Raw genomic sequence first — 17,100 nt, forward strand, 5'->3', positions numbered from 1 at the left:
ACTCCCTGCATAGCCTTCACTCTAAAGAAAAGCAGCCTCCCCCACCTGGGGCCACGGACATGAGGTACATGGCAGCAGGCAGGAGCCCCAGCCCATGGACATGGAGGCCTGGGCTTCCAAAGCACACACGCGCTCTCAGATGCTCATCATGAGGGCCCAGTGAAGCCTTCGGCAGTGCTATTGTGCCACAGGCCAGGCCCCAAAACAGTGAACAAAGTCCTGCTAGGGAGGGAATGGGGTAGCTGGCAGGAGCGCCGCACAGCCCATCTGGCTCACTCTGTTCCCGTGTCACAGACACTACGCCTTCTGTGAGACCCGACACGCCTAAAACACCAGCCTTGGGGCGGGGATCCTATCCCAAGGGGCACCTGCCCACGCAGGCAGCCAGTTTGTTTAGCCTGAGTCCTGGGCCAGCCACCTCGTGTGCAAGCCGTGCCAGTTACCACCCACCCTTGGCGACGTGTGTCCTGGGCCTGCTTCTGATTGCTGGGATGTTCCAACTCATCTGTCCTCTCCCGTCCTCTCCATCTTCCACTCCGTGTCCTCAACTTGAAAACAGCTAACAGAGCTGCCCTGCCTCCCTCATAAGGCGATTCTAGAATTAAATGGGACAACATGTACAAACACACAGTTTGGGAACATTTAGAGTCATCACCTGGGCCTCAGCAATGGACGCTGATCCAACCTGACACAGGTGTGCTTGACACTGCACTGGAAATAGTGCACAACTAGAGAGAAATTTCTCCAAACTCTAAGTTTAAGTAGCCTGTTTTACATAAGGGATACAAACCCTAAAGGAAGACTCAGTAAATTCCAAATCTGAGGGAGGCCGTCAACTGAAACTACTGTGAGCAAGCCTGCTAAATAAATCAAGGAACAGCCTACCTCATTTACATTGTTTCAAATGCTTTTAAAAGCTCCCAGCTTGAAAGCCAATAAACGGAAGTAAAGACCAACTGGACCAGATCTTTGTGGAAACCAAAATCAGAGGCCAACTGGCAGCTACTTCCACGACTGGCAAGACCTCAGTTACAGAAAGCTTTTACTCCTCCCACGCGTAGAGACACCTACGGCTTTGCCCACGTGCAGACAAAGGCCCAGAGTGTCGAGAAAAGAGAGAAGGAACAAGGAAAGGCAAACTGAGGCCTTCCTGAATTCGTTCAAACAAGGGGTGACTGGGACAGAGAAAACTGTAAGGGGCCAGCCACTGAGTCGTAACAGATCGGGGCACCTGGGAGGCTCACAGTTGGTTAAGCACCTGCCTTTGGCTCAGGTCACAGTCTCTGGGTCCTGGGACAGATCCCCACATGGAGCCCCGCATGGAGCCCCGCACTGGGCTCCTTGCTCAGTGAGGAGTCTTCTTCTCCCTCCCCCATTGCCCCTCTCCCAGCTTGCGCACACACACTCTCTCTCCCTCAATAAAATCTTAAAAAAAAAAAAAAAAAAGGGTGGAGGATTAGTGTGAAAAGTGCTAACCTGCTCCGTGGCTGCTCAGGACTTTATAGGCTAATCTAGGTTGTTGTATTTCAAGACATGGTGCTGGAACATAACTATTTTAATCAGGAAATGTGTTAGAGCTGAAACGTGGAAAGGCCGTGACTAAACCGTGTAGACTCAAGTGCAGAGCTGCCATCTGGAGCCTGGAGCTGTGCCGTGTACACTTGGAGCACGACTGTCTGACTCCTCTGGTGCGGATGGTTCTTTGGGCCAAGCCATTGTTCTACTTACTCCTCAATCCCTGCTCAGCTGGGGCCATGACTAACTCCCTTTAATTCCTAAAACCATGTTAGCTGGTTTTGAAGTGACAGGGACCAACGCGGAGCTCTATACGCAAGTATTCTGAAAAGCTGTTTCTGAGGAAAGTGATATTGATTTATGGCTTTGTCTTCCGCATATAAAAATATCTATTGCCTCCTTACTCTGTAAACAAGTGTTTTATGTTTTATCTCTAATCAGCACAATCATTTTCAAGGGTAAAATTAATCCCATTTTAGAGATGAGGAAGAATTGAGGCACAGCCAGCATTAAGTCACAAATCCAAGGTCACACAGTGGAAGGGTAGTGCCAGGATATCCACTCGGGGCCCTGCAAAGCCTGTGTGCTTTAGGGAGAGTATGCCCCACTCAGGCCACAGATTAGAATCTTGTATCATAGCACTTTCAGCTAAGAAACAAACTCAAGATTATGTAGATGACTCTTTTACTCTGGCTGTTAGGGTTCAGTGAGAATACCGATCAATTATAATTAAAACCAGAGAATACTTTTTCCCCTTCCCTCCCAGTTGAAAATCGTCTTTCAGCAGCTGCTGCTGCGGGTGAGGGAAGAGAGGTATGCTTGGCATGCTGGAGGGGCCACCCTACCATCAACACTCTGCATTTGCTAAAACTTGACCTTAGCAGTTCTGGCCCATAGGCCCCAACAGACGCTGGCACTTACGTACTCTCATGTCCCCGTGCGTTAATTTCTTCCTGGAGGCTCAGCACACTGGTGAGGTTGATGATCCTCCGCCGAGGGGTACACGCTGCTGTCATTTCCTTTCGGGAATCATCTTCTGCCATTTCTACATCAGAGCTTTCCCGGGGCCTCTTTCTGCAATGAAGGAGCTGCAGATCATGACTATCCTTGAAAACTGGTTTTAAGTCAGCCAAATTTTGTGTATTGCATTTTGGAAAGGGGAGCAGCGTCTCGTGCTGGCTCTGCACATCTGGGTGGGGTCCTTGTGCGGGCAGCAGACTAGCGAGATCAGTCTGTTCTCTGGCACCCCACAGATTGGATGACCCTGAGCCCCCAGCAGCCAGCCCCTGTGCACAGCAGGACTCTGGAGTCACCTGCCCTGTGCAGCTGCAGGGCCCTGCACGTATATGCCCACCATGTCCTGCTCGTTCAGTCCTCCATCAGTTACAGTGCCAGCTGCATGTGACCACGCACCAGACAGACAAGGTGCCGGCCGCCACCATGCTTACTTTCCAGCTGGGGAGTCAGAAAGCCACAGAAGAAGGATCATTTGAAGCAGCAGAAAATGCTAAGAAGAAAAGTAAACAAGTTATCAGCTTGACAGGGCAGTGAGAGGGCCTCTGGCAAGAGGGGATGCGTGAGGCAGTCTTCCGAGGCCCTGAGCACAGGGAGAACAAAGTGGGGAGCTCAGGCAGTTCAGGCCAGCCACAAAGCAGTGTGGATGAGCACCCTACAGGACAGGGAAAGTGGGGGGCTGAAGGAGGGACACGGCAGGTGCACCCAAGTGCAGGGGAAACACTGGTTTTCAGCTGAGGAGTGATACAATCTCATTTCTGGTGTCAGAGATTTCTTTTGACTGCTGTATGGTGAAGAGCTAGTGGTGTTACCTCCCCTGGTGACAGAGACATGTAACCCTGCCCTGCATGAAATGAGATCATGTACGTGAAGCTTCTGGCACAGACTGGGCTCCCTCACAGGTTGCAGCACCCTTGAGGATTCCCTGGAGAAAACCCTGCACGTCGTCTTGCTAGACTGACTTGGCAATGACCAAACTGGAGTCAAGGTACCCGTCCAAACCCCGACGGCCACTCAGTCCTGGGGCTTGGAGGCCAGTTGCCGTGCAGAAGCAAAGTCCTGGGCGAATGCCTTCACCCCAAGCCTGCTGGGGAAGGAGCATCGGCCTGGGCTCCCTGGCTCGGCACTGGGACCCTGACACACTGTGGAGAGTGTCTGGGGGAAGGCAGGGAAAGGACAGGCACTGCTGCCATCCACCTTCTCCCATTCTCATGGCCAGCCCCTGGGCCTCAGGGCCTTCATAAGTCGAACCAAGAAAATGTGTTATTCCTGAGAGGAGTGGAAGCAGCTTTGAGTGGGATGAGGGAGAATCCTCTGGATATTTTAGGGTTCTCTCTAGCCACCTCTGCTATTGAGGCGTTATCAGAATCCCCTACTAAAAATAAAAGATAAATCTTTTTTTCTGATGTGTGTTTAACTCGCACTTGGAACCATGGACTTTTAAGATATCTCAAAGGCCACTAAGTGGGGGACTCTCAAGCCATGGTCAAAGGCAGACAGCGCATAAGGCAGAGCAACGTCCCACTGGAGGCAGGGCAGGTCAGGCAGAGAGAAGCAGCAGGTGGTTCATGCCAAATCAAGCCAGTGGTGGTTTCAGGAAAGAATAGCAGAGGAAGGCTGCACTCCCCCCCAAGTCCATACCTGGGGTTGCCCGGGCTGGAAGGGGGCCCTCTCCTCTCTGACATTTCTGAAGTCCCCTCTGTTGCATCTTCCTCTGTGCCCTGATTTGTGGCAGACGCTTGAGCAGGCTCTGGGAGTTCAAGCATTTCCTCATCTTGCTGTCCAGGCCCGCCACTGGAAGCATCGGTCCTGTCTTCTGGAACAATGGCCTGAGCCTGACTGGACAGAGCCTTGCTCATGGGTTGCAGAAAGGCATCGAGCTTCTGTTCCCGTGAATCTGTGCGGACCATCTGGTGGGCATAGACCTTGTCGCCATTTCCAGAAGCAGATGAGGGGGTCACACCTGTTGTGGATTTAACCACCTCCCCGGAGGGGCCAGCAAGACCTGGTAGTAAAGTCTATGTCAAAAAAGAAGGTAATGGGTTAAAAAAATTTTTTTAATTAAGATTCCTAGCCACTGTGATTTTTCAAGCTCAATGGCATTTACGTGATATATGATTTACTTTACGTTTTTGCTGAACCCTTCTTATATGTTTCAATAAAGTAGAATCCATCTGGGAAGAAGGAAAAAAAGAAGGCAGCAGTGGGATGATTCAGAATATGAAACCAGTAAGTCCAGGTCCCAGAGGCGCCTCGCTGGCTCAGTGTGCAGAGCAAGCGACTCTCGATCTTGGGGTTGTTAAGTCCAAGCTCCAAATTGATTGTAGAGAATAGTTAAAAAAATAAAATCTTTAAATGGGGGGTGGGGGGAGTCCAGATTGCAAAGTGGAGCAACATTGGAGAAAGAAACTAGAACCAGGTTTAATCATCATCACCGAAGTATTAGTATAGAAGCAATTCTGATCAAAACTTGAAGTTTAAAAGATACAGTAGTAAAAATACAAAAATTCAGAAAAATCCCTGTAATTTTAAAATTGTTTTGAAATAGGGAATATTAGCGCAAAGTTCTCATATTTTTGTCTGCTTTTTTTTTGCTGGCATAAGAGGATTTCATTTTTTTATTGAAGTAATTTATTTCATTTTTTATTGAAGTAAAATATACATAAAATTTATCACTTAACCATTTTCAAGCATACAGCTCTGTGGCATTAAGTACATCACATCATTAGACGACCATCACCACTATCTCTAGAACTTTTTCAATGTCCCAAACTGAAACTTTGTACCTATGAAACGGTAACTCACCATTCTCCCCTCCTCACCAGCTTGTGGCAGCCACTGTTTTGTCTGTTTTTAGATATACACATTTCCTAACTCTGTCCACTGGAAAGGCCTAAAGCCAATGACCACTCAGCAGGAATAAGGACCCCCGATCCCAGATTTTAGTCTCTAAATACCATCCCCACTAAAATAAACCAGAGTTCCTTGGAGAAATGGTCAATTCCAGTGCCTGGGCTGGGAAAGCCTACAACATCTTTTCTTGCCAGAAACAAGGAAACCATCAAAGACTAAGGGAATTGAGTCAAAAGGACAAGAGCACTAGTTTGAAGGGGTTTGTTGGTCTAAGATGGGATAATTTGAGGATCCAAGAGAAAAATGACTGTAATTAACTAAATTGTATTGCTTTGTTAACAGCTATCATAAAATATTAAGAGAAAAAGAAAAAGATGGGGAGGGAAAGAGAAAGATGGAGAGGACAAAGTCATTAAACATCACTGGAGATTGCTAGGACATGAACACTTTCCTTTGCAAACTGATAATTAAAGTGATAGAACTCAGCATTTACCCTTACTTTCTAGTGTGAACTGTATTTCAGGATAAACAAAAAGCTCTAACAAATGAGGGAAAGTTATTGTATACAGAAAAATTATAATGAATTAACAGAAAAAATGACAGAATCAGAAAATCATAATCTTGCAATCTTACTGAAATAACTGATTCAGGTAATGGTCGTCAATGAATGGTGAAACCATTAAGCTAAATTTTCCTGGGGAACTTGACAATGAAGGAAACAGGCTGTTACTAGCTAAACCCACAGATGAGCCTTATCACCAAAATGACATAACAAGTCAGTATGCGCCTCCTGCTGGGGCATGACAGAAAGTACATGGCATCATCTATCAAGAATTCTCACTCAGGGGCGCCTGGGTGGCTCAGTGGATTAAAGCCTCTGCCTTCAGCTCGGGTCATGATCCCAGGCTGCTGGGATCGAGCCCCATATCGGGCTCTCCACTCAGCAGGGAGACTGCCTCCTCCCCTCTCTCTGCCTGCCTCTCTGCCTACTTGTGATCTCTGTCTGTCAAACAAATAAATAAAACCTTAAAAAAAAAAAAAAAGAATTCTCACACAGAAATCTCATTCACAAATCTGAACGTAATCATGCCAGTTCATAGGAATTCCCAGTTTACAGGAAATGTGGAAGATTAGAACAAGTTAAATGATACTAAGAAACAATCAGCCAAACAGAAATGTGCATTTTTCCACAGGAAGCCTTCAGAATAAGCCAATAGGAACAACAAAAAAGAATACAGATTTAAAAGAGATTTAAAAGACAACACCTAAATATGGGGAGTGGAACTTAACCTAATACATATTTGAATGAAGCTACTTTATAAAAGGATCTTTTTTGGACAGTTGGGACATTTGAATATGGACTAGATATTAAATGATAATATTATTAATTTTGTTATGTATACAAAAAGACATTGTAATTATACAAGGAAAAAATATTTTAAAATGCATAAAATACTAGGGAAAAAAGTAAATGCCTGAAATGTAATTTAAAATATTCTCTTCCCTTCAGGTGCCTGGGTGGCTGAGTCAGTTAAGCATCTGACTCTTGGCTTCAGCTCAGGTCATGATCTCAGGATCATGGGATCGAGCCCCCATCCGGCTCCGTGCTCAGTGCAGAGTCTGCTTGAGATTCTCTCTCCCTTTCACTGCTCCTCCCATTTGTGCACGCTCTCTCTCTCTCTCTAAAATAAATAAATCTTTTGATAAGCAAGCATACTTCACATCACTTGCCATCAGGGAAATACAAATCAAAACCACAATGAGATACCACTTCACACCATTAGAATGGCTAAAATGAAGACAGGGAACAACAAATGTTGGCGAGGATGCGGAGAAAGGGGAACCCTCTTACACTGTTGGTGGGAATGCAAGCTGGTACAGCCACTCCAAAAACCACTATGGATGTTCCTCAAGAAGTTAAAAAGAGGGGCGCCTGGGTGGCTCAGTGGGTTAAAGCCTCTGCCTTTGGCTCAGGTCATGATCCCAAGGTCCTGGGATTGAGCCCCACATTGGGCTCTCTGCTCAACAGGGAGCCTGCTTCCTCCTCTCTCTCTCTGCCTGCCTCTCTGTCTACTTGTGATCTCTATCTGTCAAATAAATAAATAAAATCTTAAAAAAAAAAAGACCTTAGTATCAATTCTTTAAACAAACAAACAAACAAACAAAAAGAAGTTAAAAAGAGAATTTCCCTAAGATCCAGCAGCTACACTACTGGGTATCTACCCCAAAGATCCATATGCAGTGAAAAAATGGGACACACGCATCCCAATGTTCATAGCAGCAATGTCTACAATAACTAAACTGTGGAAGGAGCTGAGATGCCCTTCAGCAGATGAATGGATAACGAAGATGTGGTTCATATGCACAATGGAATATTACTCAGCCGTCAGAAAGGATGAATACCTACCATTTACATCAACATGGATGGAACTGGAGATTATGCTCAGTGAAATGAATCGATCAGAGAAAGGCAATTATCCCATGGTTTCACTCACATGTGGACTGTAAGGAATAGTGCAGAGGACCACAAGGGAAGGGGAGGAAAACTGAATGGGAAGAAATCAGAGAGGGAGATAAACCATGAGAGACTCTGGACTCCAGGAAACAAACTGAGGATTGCAGAAAGGGAAGTGGGAGGGGGGATGGGGTAACTGGTGATGGCACTGAGGAGGGCACGAGATGTGATGAGCAACGGGTGTTCTATGCAACTAATGAATCACTGACCTTTACATCAAGAAATGAATGATGCATCATATGTTGGATAATTGAACTTAAATTTTAAAAAAAGTAAAAAACGGGCGCTTGGGTGGCTCAGTGGGTTAAAGCCTCTGCCTTCAGCTCAGGTCATGATCTCAGGTCCTGGGATCGAGCCCTGCATCGGGCTCTCTGCTCGGTGGGGAGCCTGCTTCCTCCTCTCTCTCTACCTCTCTGCCTACTTGTGATCTTTCTCTCTCTGTCAAATAAATGAATAAAATATTTAAAAAAAAAGTAAAAAACAAAAACAAACTAAAAAAACCACCACTCTTTTCCCTACCACCAAGTGAGAAAGGGAAAGAGAAAACAAATATGGCAAAATGATAATGGTTGTTGAAGCTGGGTGACAGGTACATGGATTATTGGTGTAATATCTACTTTTATGTGTACTTAGAAATATTCAATAATGAACTAAATAATAAAAAGTTAAACAGAGTAGCAAAACTGTTCAAAAAGGAGAAACCTCCCTTTGTGGAAAACGTAAAATCCTTCCAGTGTACACAGGCAAATGAAGTGAATATAGTTGACCCTTGAACAAAGCAGACTTGAACGCTGTGGGTCCACTTACATGCAGAATTTTAATAATACAGTGCTGTAAATGTATTTTCTCTTCCTTATGATTTTCTTAGTTAACAGTTTTTCCTAGAATACTTTATTATAAAAATACAGAATATAACACATTCACAAAATACATGTTAGTCAACTGTTTATGTTATCAGTAAAGCTTCTCATCAACAGTAGGCTAATAGAAGTCAAAGTTTTGTAGAGTTCAGATTTTTGACTGTCCAGAGGGTCAGTGCCCCAAGCCCTGCACTATGTAAAGGTCAACATTGTATTTGCTTCATTCGCCTGTGCCATAGCCACAGGAGCAGAAATTAACAGAACTACTTTGCAGATAATCATTTTAAAGTCCAGAAAAGTGAAACACCTTGTCCAACAGGACAGAGTAGCAACAAATCCCAGGAGGCCCTGGGCTTCCCGATTTCCATACTGAATGGCTTCACCACAAACCAGGGCTTATGCCATAGGCCCTGGGCAGTGTGGTGCAAGACAGAGGTGGGGAGTGGGAGAGAAGGTATTCTGATGCCCCCAGAGGAGTGGTGACAGCTCTGAGTTTGAACCCTGCCACCCACAGCAATGCTCCAAGGCTTGTGCCACTACACCGACTAGCGCGGGGGGCGGGGGGGGGGGGCGCCTGATCCAGAAACCCACTTTCCTTCTGAAGACACACTGGTCAGGACTATGCAGAATTCTATGGGGAAAGACAATGTAAGCTAAATGAATCTGACTTGTGCAAGATAAGACAAGGAGGAAGGCAAGAAGTTCTTTCCCCAGTATGGCACACACTCCAGGACCTCCAGCAAAGCTCTTTCTTTCGATCTCAGTTAGGACAGAGCAAGGGATAACCACTCTGGCCCAGACAATGTGCTCCTCGTTTTCACCTCACACTTTCAGCCTGTCCCCGCACCCCGCCCCGGCCCCGCTCCCCGCCAGCCACACCTTTCCCAGGTCCGGGCAGTTCCAGATCTTTAACTGTCTGTGAGTGGAGTTACCTCCTCTGCCCAGACCTGTCCTTGTTGTCCCAGATAGCCGCGGGGCCTCCAGCCATCCTTGCCCCAATGTGACCACAGGATTCTTCATAAAGGGCACACTGGATCTTGTGGATTCCTGTCACACCAAAGTGTAAGCTCCTTAACATGCTGACAGAAGTGTCATCAGGGCTGGGACCCCTGCAGTCTCCTCTCTCCAGGGCCAGCTCCCCCCCCGCCCCCCCCACTGGGCCCACACACAGGCCTCCCCCCAGCTGCACATTAAAGCACCTGGGAAAACTCTAAAACTACTGATGCCGCCCACCACCCCCCCGCCCCGAGACTGATTTCTTGGTTTGGAGAAGGCCCAGGAGGCAAGGGTGCTTTCTGTTTCCCCAGTGATCCTGAGGGCTGCCAGGGTAAACACTGGACCCACCGCATGGAACTTTCACACCCTCAAGCACACGTCTTCCTGTCCCCCTCACCCCTCAGGCCTTCTCCTCACTGCTTCCTCTGCCAGAAACACTCTTTTCGTGCCTTGTTCCCTTTGCCCATCTCATTTCGTACCCAGCCCTGGGGTCCCAGCCTCTGCATCCCTTCCCTTTCTTTCCTGACTGCCGAAGTCCAGGATAGGAGCCTTCCCCTGATCCCCCCAGGTCCCTCTTTACCTCTCTCTCATGGGATGTATTCCCCAGGAGACCAGGAGCGCCTCCGTGAAGGCAGGTACCCAACAGGGTCTCGCCCACAGTGGGGGCAGTGCACATCTGTGGGGAGGCAGAGGACGAGGAGCAGCAACAGATAGGAACCGAACTCCCAGTGACTGAGCACTTCCTGGGTATCACACACTGCTCTGAGAGCCGGGCCCACCAGCCCTACACCATGTGTGTCCTCATCTCAACCACTGGCACCACACAGGTCTGTGCACCCATCACCTCTGCTGACTCGAGCCTCCTGTGGCAAACCTAGCAGAAGACTGAGGGCTGGCTCCCAGCGAGCACTTCCTTCTGTCCACCTGCCACATACAAGTGGCTTCAGCAGCGACCCTTGGGCACTCACTGCCCAGCCTCTGCCTGGGCTCCAGAGGTGGCAGGGCTTCCCCTAGGGCATCCACTCTCACTGCTTTGTGCCCATGCCACCCCCAGCAAGGGGCTTTCTGTGAAGGTTCCTGTGGGAAGCATAAACTGCCTCGTGAACTTGAAAAGTTTTCTTTTTAAAGTAGGCTCCCAGAAGCCCACTCTCTGCTTGCAGGACCCAGTGCTTCCATTTCTTTTCTTCTTCTTCTTCTTTTTTTTTAATGGGAGGAGGGGCAGAGGGAGACAGAGAGAGAGAATCTCAAACAGGCTTCAGGCCCAGTGTAGAACCTGATGCGGGGCTCAACCCCACAATCTTGAGACCATGACCTAAGCTGAAATTCAGAGTCAGATGCTTAACCAACTGAGCCACCCAGGTACCCATCTGCGCACCACCCCCGTCCCCACCGGCTCTTGTTTTCAAGGGGGTAAGAGGGTGGGGAAGGGGGGATGTTTCCGTCTCCACAGTTCTGGGATTTGGTGTGCTTCTGAGCACACCTGCACCATGTGCTGCTCAGTATCACGTCATGTCAGAACTGGGATGGGACACTGCAGATCGCATTATCCACCCATTTATTTTACAGATGGGCAACGTGAGGCCCCGGAGAGCTGGGAGTAGCTTAGAATCATAAGCACTTAGAACCTGGGTAATTCTGATAAGGTGGATGGTGCCAGGCCCTGCATCAAACACTTCTGCCTCCTGCTTGTCCCCACCCTCAGAGGTGAGGATGACCACTTCAGCCCTCACTGAGGGAGACATGGAGACCGGGGAAGGTGGGTCACATGGTGGTAACCCAGGCCTGTCTGACACGAAAGGCCCTGCTCCTCCCGCTGTCCCACTGCCTCCCTCTGCCCCGTGAATGTGGGCTTGGCCTCCTCCTGAACATCCCCAGGCAAGACAGATGCACGGAAGTGGTGTCCTATTCTGTTTCAGACAGCTTGTTTTCCTGAGAAGCCAGTCTATGGTCCTAGATGCAGGCAGAGTGAAACCGTGAGCCTCCTGACTCCAGGCCCAGGGACAACAGGATGATTTCACGGTTAGCTTCAAAAAAGGAGATAGTACTAAAGGAAAACTTTCAGGTAATCCTTGGAAAGTCAGTCCTAAAGCAACAAGCAGAACTCTGGGCTCTTGAATCTGACAGGTCACATTTTTAGGTGAAGGTGAAAGCACCAGAGCCAGAGCTGGACAGACAGCACCCTTACCTGGGTGAAGTACATTCTGGAGGAGTTGGAACCCAGGAGCTTACTCTCAATGTGCTGCTGCACCCGCTCCAGGATGCTGTCCTCATGCAGGAAGTGAACTTCGTGCTTTGTGGGGTGCACATTGACATCCACGTTCTGGGGGCTGATCTCTAAACTGGCAGGAAGAAAAGCACACAACTATGTTGAGTGGTGGGGAGTGGGAAAACAATTCTCACCAGCAGGCTTGTAGGGGTTCAAATGACACAGTGGTCAAAACTTCAGGGTCAAGTCTGAGTGACCTGGATTCTGAAGCTGTGCAACCTGGGGTCAGTGACATCATCTTCCTTTGCTTCAGTCTCCACCTCTATAAGGTGGATAAAACATGTGGTGGGGCTTAAATTCATGCAAAACACGCTGTGAGTACCTGGCAAGTTTATTCCACGTCAGCTGTTACCATCATTCCAGAACTAGTAGAATTTCTTAGTGCGTGACCTGGGGTAAGCTACTTAACCCCTCTGGATGGGTTTTCTCATCTGTAACCATGAACCTGTTCCCTAGCTACTTTCAGTGTTATGAGGATCAAAATAAGAATACACGTGAGAAAAGGTTCTATCATCAAAATGTAATGTACAAGTCAGCTTGGAGGCCGTGCCAGCCATCACCTGACTGCCTCAGCTCCACATTCACCCTTCACTGCCTGCTCCATGACCACACGGTGAATCTGTGGCAGGAGGGGATGCTGGAGGGACCGTGGAGGGGCAAGGGGCTTCTCTGCCAGGGAGGAGGCAGCTTCTGGCTGGTTCAGGGGCAACAGCTGTTATTCACCATTGTTTCACCAGCAAGGTGACGGGTACATAGGAGGCCCTCAGGGAGACTGCTGCATGAGTGAGTAAGTGAAGGGAAACTGTGCCCCTCATCTGCGAGAAAGGACAGAACATCCTTCGCCATCCTGCCAGCGGTGATGGGATTCGCTCTGCTGGAGCCATGAGCAAGTCCACCTCTTTCAAAGAGGACAGCTGGATAGAATCCGTTCCTTGTGAGTCTCTGAGTCTCGGCTGAGGAGCCCTGCAGCCTTACCTGAGGTACAGGAATGGGTGTGTGTTTTTGGGCAAATATGCGGCATACACTGTTTCAATGGCTTTTCTTAAAGAAGTTGACTCTACCAGACGATCTAGAAAATAAAAGGAAAGTAACCAGCTCAAAACTGTCCTGAAGGGAGAGGTAACAGGCACACATTCATACCATGACAGAAATCACTCAGCAGAAACACTTCTGGAGCAACATCCACAGCAGACCCTAGGAAAGAGAGGTCTCTCTTAATGTGTCGCTATCCATGAGCATCTGGCTCTGGGCTTCGGGCTCTCTCCTCTCAGCCCGGTCACAGGAACACGGGAGCACACTACGTTCTGCCTCCCCGCTTCCCTTCCCTCAGTCAGCCTGGGAGGACTCCCTTTGCCCTTGCAGGGCACGGTGGGCAGTGTGCCGGCGGCTTAGACTTTTCATGCAGCACATACTCCCTGGCTGCCCATCACATATGCCATGGGCTGGGGGACAATACGCTGGTGACTACATGCACTCCAGTTCCAGCTCTGGTAAGCACCCCAGAGATGTGTGTGCTGAATGGATGTGTGCTGATGGAGCAACTAACTCTGCCCAGGGTGGGGGTGGGTTCAACAGTGGGGTATCCCAGCTGAGCAATGAGAGTAAGAAAGAGTTTTCCAGAGGCTCCTGGGTGGCTCAGCTGGGCGTCGGCCTTCAGCTCAGGTCATGATCCTAGGGTCCCGGGATCGAGTCCTGCATTGGGCTCCCTGCTTGGTGGGAAGCCTGCTTCTCCCTCTCCCTCTGTCTGCTGCTCCCCATATTTGTACACACTCTCTCTCTGTCAAATAAATAAATAAAACCTTCAAAAAGAAAAGAAAAAAGGAAAGAGTTTTTCAGACACTTCATATTTAAGGTAATTTAGGAATGGGACAGGGCTGAAGGGGGTGGGAAAACACTCAAAGCTGGGGGAGGTAAGACAAAAATCAGAGGAAAATCTATTTTCAGAAAATTGAGCCCTCCCTTCTCCCTGGACAGATGACCTGCCGGTGGTCCGTTCTCCTGGCTTGGCTGGTGTAGCCAAGGGTATATGCCCCATGGTTTTAGCTCCTCCGAGGGCCCCCCTACAACAAGGGTGCTGTGCTTGGTGACACATGCCTGGAGCACACAGGCCTGGAGCAGGTGTGGGCACCTGACAAGGGGATAGTCAGAGCCCCTCTACTGTGATTTCTGGGCTGGAGACACGCCGAAGGAGTGTTCCTTTTCCCACCACCTGAGTTAGAGCGCACGCCATGGAGAGAACCAGATGACACACTCCAGAGTCTGGCCTCCGTGCTGCTGGGAACTTGGTGCGGTGAGCAGACTCGAGAACGCTGACGCTGAACCCGTGGGGTAAGGAGCTCGCCAGCAGCACACACATGGGCTCCGCTTACACTGATTTCTGCTCACTTATTCTATCGCCAACACATGTGTCACAAAGTGGTATTCTTCAAGGTTAGAAAAACAAGGGAAAAACATCTCTGAGCCTTGATTAAAGCCAGCTTTATTAGAGATCAGGCTTAAGTCCCTCTTAATGAGGTAGTTAAAAAACCCTACTAATGTAATATACATCAGTTTAACAGGATGTGTCTATAAAATATTAACTCCCCTTTCCCTGTTTCTATATGGCCTGGAAACAGCTGTAAAACAAGGATAATCTGGGACACTTCTGGCTGGCTATCATTATAAATGCAACAGGGGAATCTGCCATTTTCAATAGCAAGCCAAGAAACTATAAAATAATTACGAAGTGCTTTGAACAACAAAGGCAATGAATTTATATGATGAAAATGTAAGTACTGGACAAATGGCAAGATGAATGATGCATTTCTGTCTGGAAAATTAAAATGAAATCAGACCCATTGTGGCTCCCTGTCACACTCTTTCTAAACCATACTATAAGCAATTAAGTAAAAAGAAACAGAAGGCAAAATAGTATTTACTCAACAAGCAGCAATCATGTAAACAATATGCCTGCAGAGAGATAAAGACCAGAGAGGAATCTGACAAAAATCCAAATTCCTTTAGCTAATTTCCTCCCTGATTTCTAGTACTGCTCATTATATCATAAATAACTTTCTTTAAAAAGAAGAATCCCAAGGGGCTTAACATTCCATTTCTTTACTAATGACACTGCCTATACCCAAGGGACCCTCTCCCTGTGTCCTGCTGGGCAATTCAAACAGCTGACTCTAATATGAGAAGAAACATCTGCCTGGGGCCTGCTTGGAAGGCTCTGAGGCCAGCAGGGAAGGAAGCTGTTCAGGCTCACAAGGGTCTGTGATACCCTCTCCCAGAGGCAACAGTCACCCTCTGCCAGTGGCCCCCCCAGCAATGAGCATATTTCAGAGGGCTGAGTAGACTTAGCCTAGAAATTATAAAGGCTCCCTAATCAAGCCACACTTCAGCTGAGGGTGCCCTGTGTGGAATCAAGCCTATGGATTGGGAATTTTTCCACGGTCCCATAAACTTCCCTGTGGACAGACTTCCCCGCATGGTTCTTTCTCACTTACGGTTGATGAAGAGTAAGAAGATGCACTTCTTCACCGAGTAATTTGCATTGGATATGTAACCATTCATTTTGAAGGCCAGGGTTTTATCCTCACACGCAACTTCTATCAGTTCTCTGGTTGGGAAAGAGAAATTTTGAGGGTCTTGAAAATAATGGAAAATTCAATCAGTATAAAGATTCAGTTGGAAAACTCAGAGCTCCTTCATAAACTAATCCTGCCAAATAAGGACTCCTGAGACTTGGTTTGATGAGGTCCTCTGGGCCCACCCATCCATCCATCTGGCTGTTCCTCCACCTACCCACTTACTCACCCTATCACTGTTTTCAAGCACTTCTGTTCTAAGCCAAGCACTGCTCGGACTGCTGGGACATAATGACAAATCCAAGCTCTGACACCTTATTTCACTGAAACTTTTGTGTACCTTAGTAACTCAACCCCAAAGATGAAATTCCGAAAGGACTCATTTCTACTGAATCCCTTACTGTCTGAACAGCACCAAAACAGGGCTCCAGTGTGGTGTCCTCAGGGCTGTACTTACGGGGAGGTGAGGTTAATGGGTGAAAGGTGGTTCTCACATAAGCCACACTCGTCTCTGCGTGAGGATCTTCCTAAGCGTCGGTCCCCATGCCTGGAAAGCTCCTACTGACAGCTAGGTAATCCCTCCTTATCCCTCCTAGGTCTGGGCTTACTCCTTCGAAGAGCTTTCTCTGACTATCCCTCCCCCTGACTCTCAGAGATTCTCCTGTTGTGCTTTGTATTTTTCCTTTGAGACATCTAGCACAACCACTAATGAGTGGCATAATTATTTCACGTGTCTTTCCAACTGAAAAGGCATCCTCTGAGGGCAAGAGCACTTCTGCTTTACGTCCTACTGTATTTGTCAGCACAGTACCCGGCAAACAGTAAGCATTCATTAAGCATCTGTTGAACATGTGGTGGAAGACTGTTAAGCAGTTAATGTTTACAGAGTCTCTGAGCAGAAAATACAGCTTGCAGTGTTTCTCACATAAACCAGCAAACCCTTTCTTCCCAAAAATGTCTCAAGAGGCTGTTTTTCTGGAAACACCCTTTGGGAGCTGCTCTGTGTCATTTCTAATCTCTTATAGTCCCTAGGAAATTCATAATGACTAATTCTGAGTCCTTAAATAATAAAGAAGCTCTTACAAGTTTCCTTGTACAATAGTGTTCTCTCTCTGCTCTGGGAACACAGTTTAAAAAACTTAATTCATTAACAATTAGTAAAGAGGGTAATTAAAAGCAAATTGACTGTTACCTAGTTAGGAACTTGGTTTTGCTCAAAGAAATGAGTAATTTGTCCTTTGAAGTAGAAAACTGGGCTCTGGGACTACCGCTACTTCTAGGATTTCTGCAAAAAAGAAAGCCAGGGGCTGTCTTCTCCATCTGCATATGCCCTGCATCCAGGCCATGCCTGGCAGGTAGAGGGGCCTTAGTATTCTTCCCCTCAGATTACGGCATGGGCACTTTGGGCTCTGCAGAGTCCTGAGACTTAGCTAGGACTCTGTGATGGAAGTGGTGGGTTTTGCCTCGTAAGGAATGCTGTGAGCAATCTATACCACAGGTTCCGTCTGAGGC

The 17,100-nt window shown here is 47.7% G+C and overlaps 1 protein-coding gene across 5 annotated transcripts in view; it reads right to left on the minus strand.

Annotated features, from left to right (window-relative positions):
• MLH1 (mutL homolog 1) overlaps positions 1-17,100 on the minus strand; it is a 53,730-nt gene that overhangs the window by 23,253 nt on the left and 13,377 nt on the right. For 3 of the 5 annotated variants that reach the window (XR_004383099.1, XM_032861228.1, XM_032861231.1), the window contains exons 9-14: positions 15,508-15,620; positions 12,995-13,088; positions 11,939-12,092; positions 4,171-4,547; positions 2,441-2,589; positions 1,477-1,539 (exon numbers count right to left, since the gene is read on the minus strand). Coding sequence is in view for 4 of the 5 variants with exons in the window: in XM_032861228.1 (XP_032717119.1) it covers positions 1,477-1,539; positions 2,441-2,589; positions 4,171-4,547; positions 11,939-12,092; positions 12,995-13,088; positions 15,508-15,620 (950 nt within the window). In the remaining variant the exon portion in view is untranslated. Of the gene's footprint in view, positions 1-1,476; positions 1,540-2,436; positions 2,590-4,170; positions 4,548-11,938; positions 12,093-12,994; positions 13,089-15,507; positions 15,621-17,100 lie in introns of all 5 variants that reach the window. The other 2 variants (XM_032861229.1, XM_032861230.1) reach the window with 2 other exon arrangements.

Source organism: Lontra canadensis, unplaced genomic scaffold (genome assembly GCF_010015895.1).
Source record: "Lontra canadensis isolate GAN:19392208 unplaced genomic scaffold, GSC_riverotter_1.0 scaffold20, whole genome shotgun sequence".
Lineage (NCBI taxonomy): Eukaryota > Metazoa > Chordata > Mammalia > Carnivora > Mustelidae > Lontra > Lontra canadensis.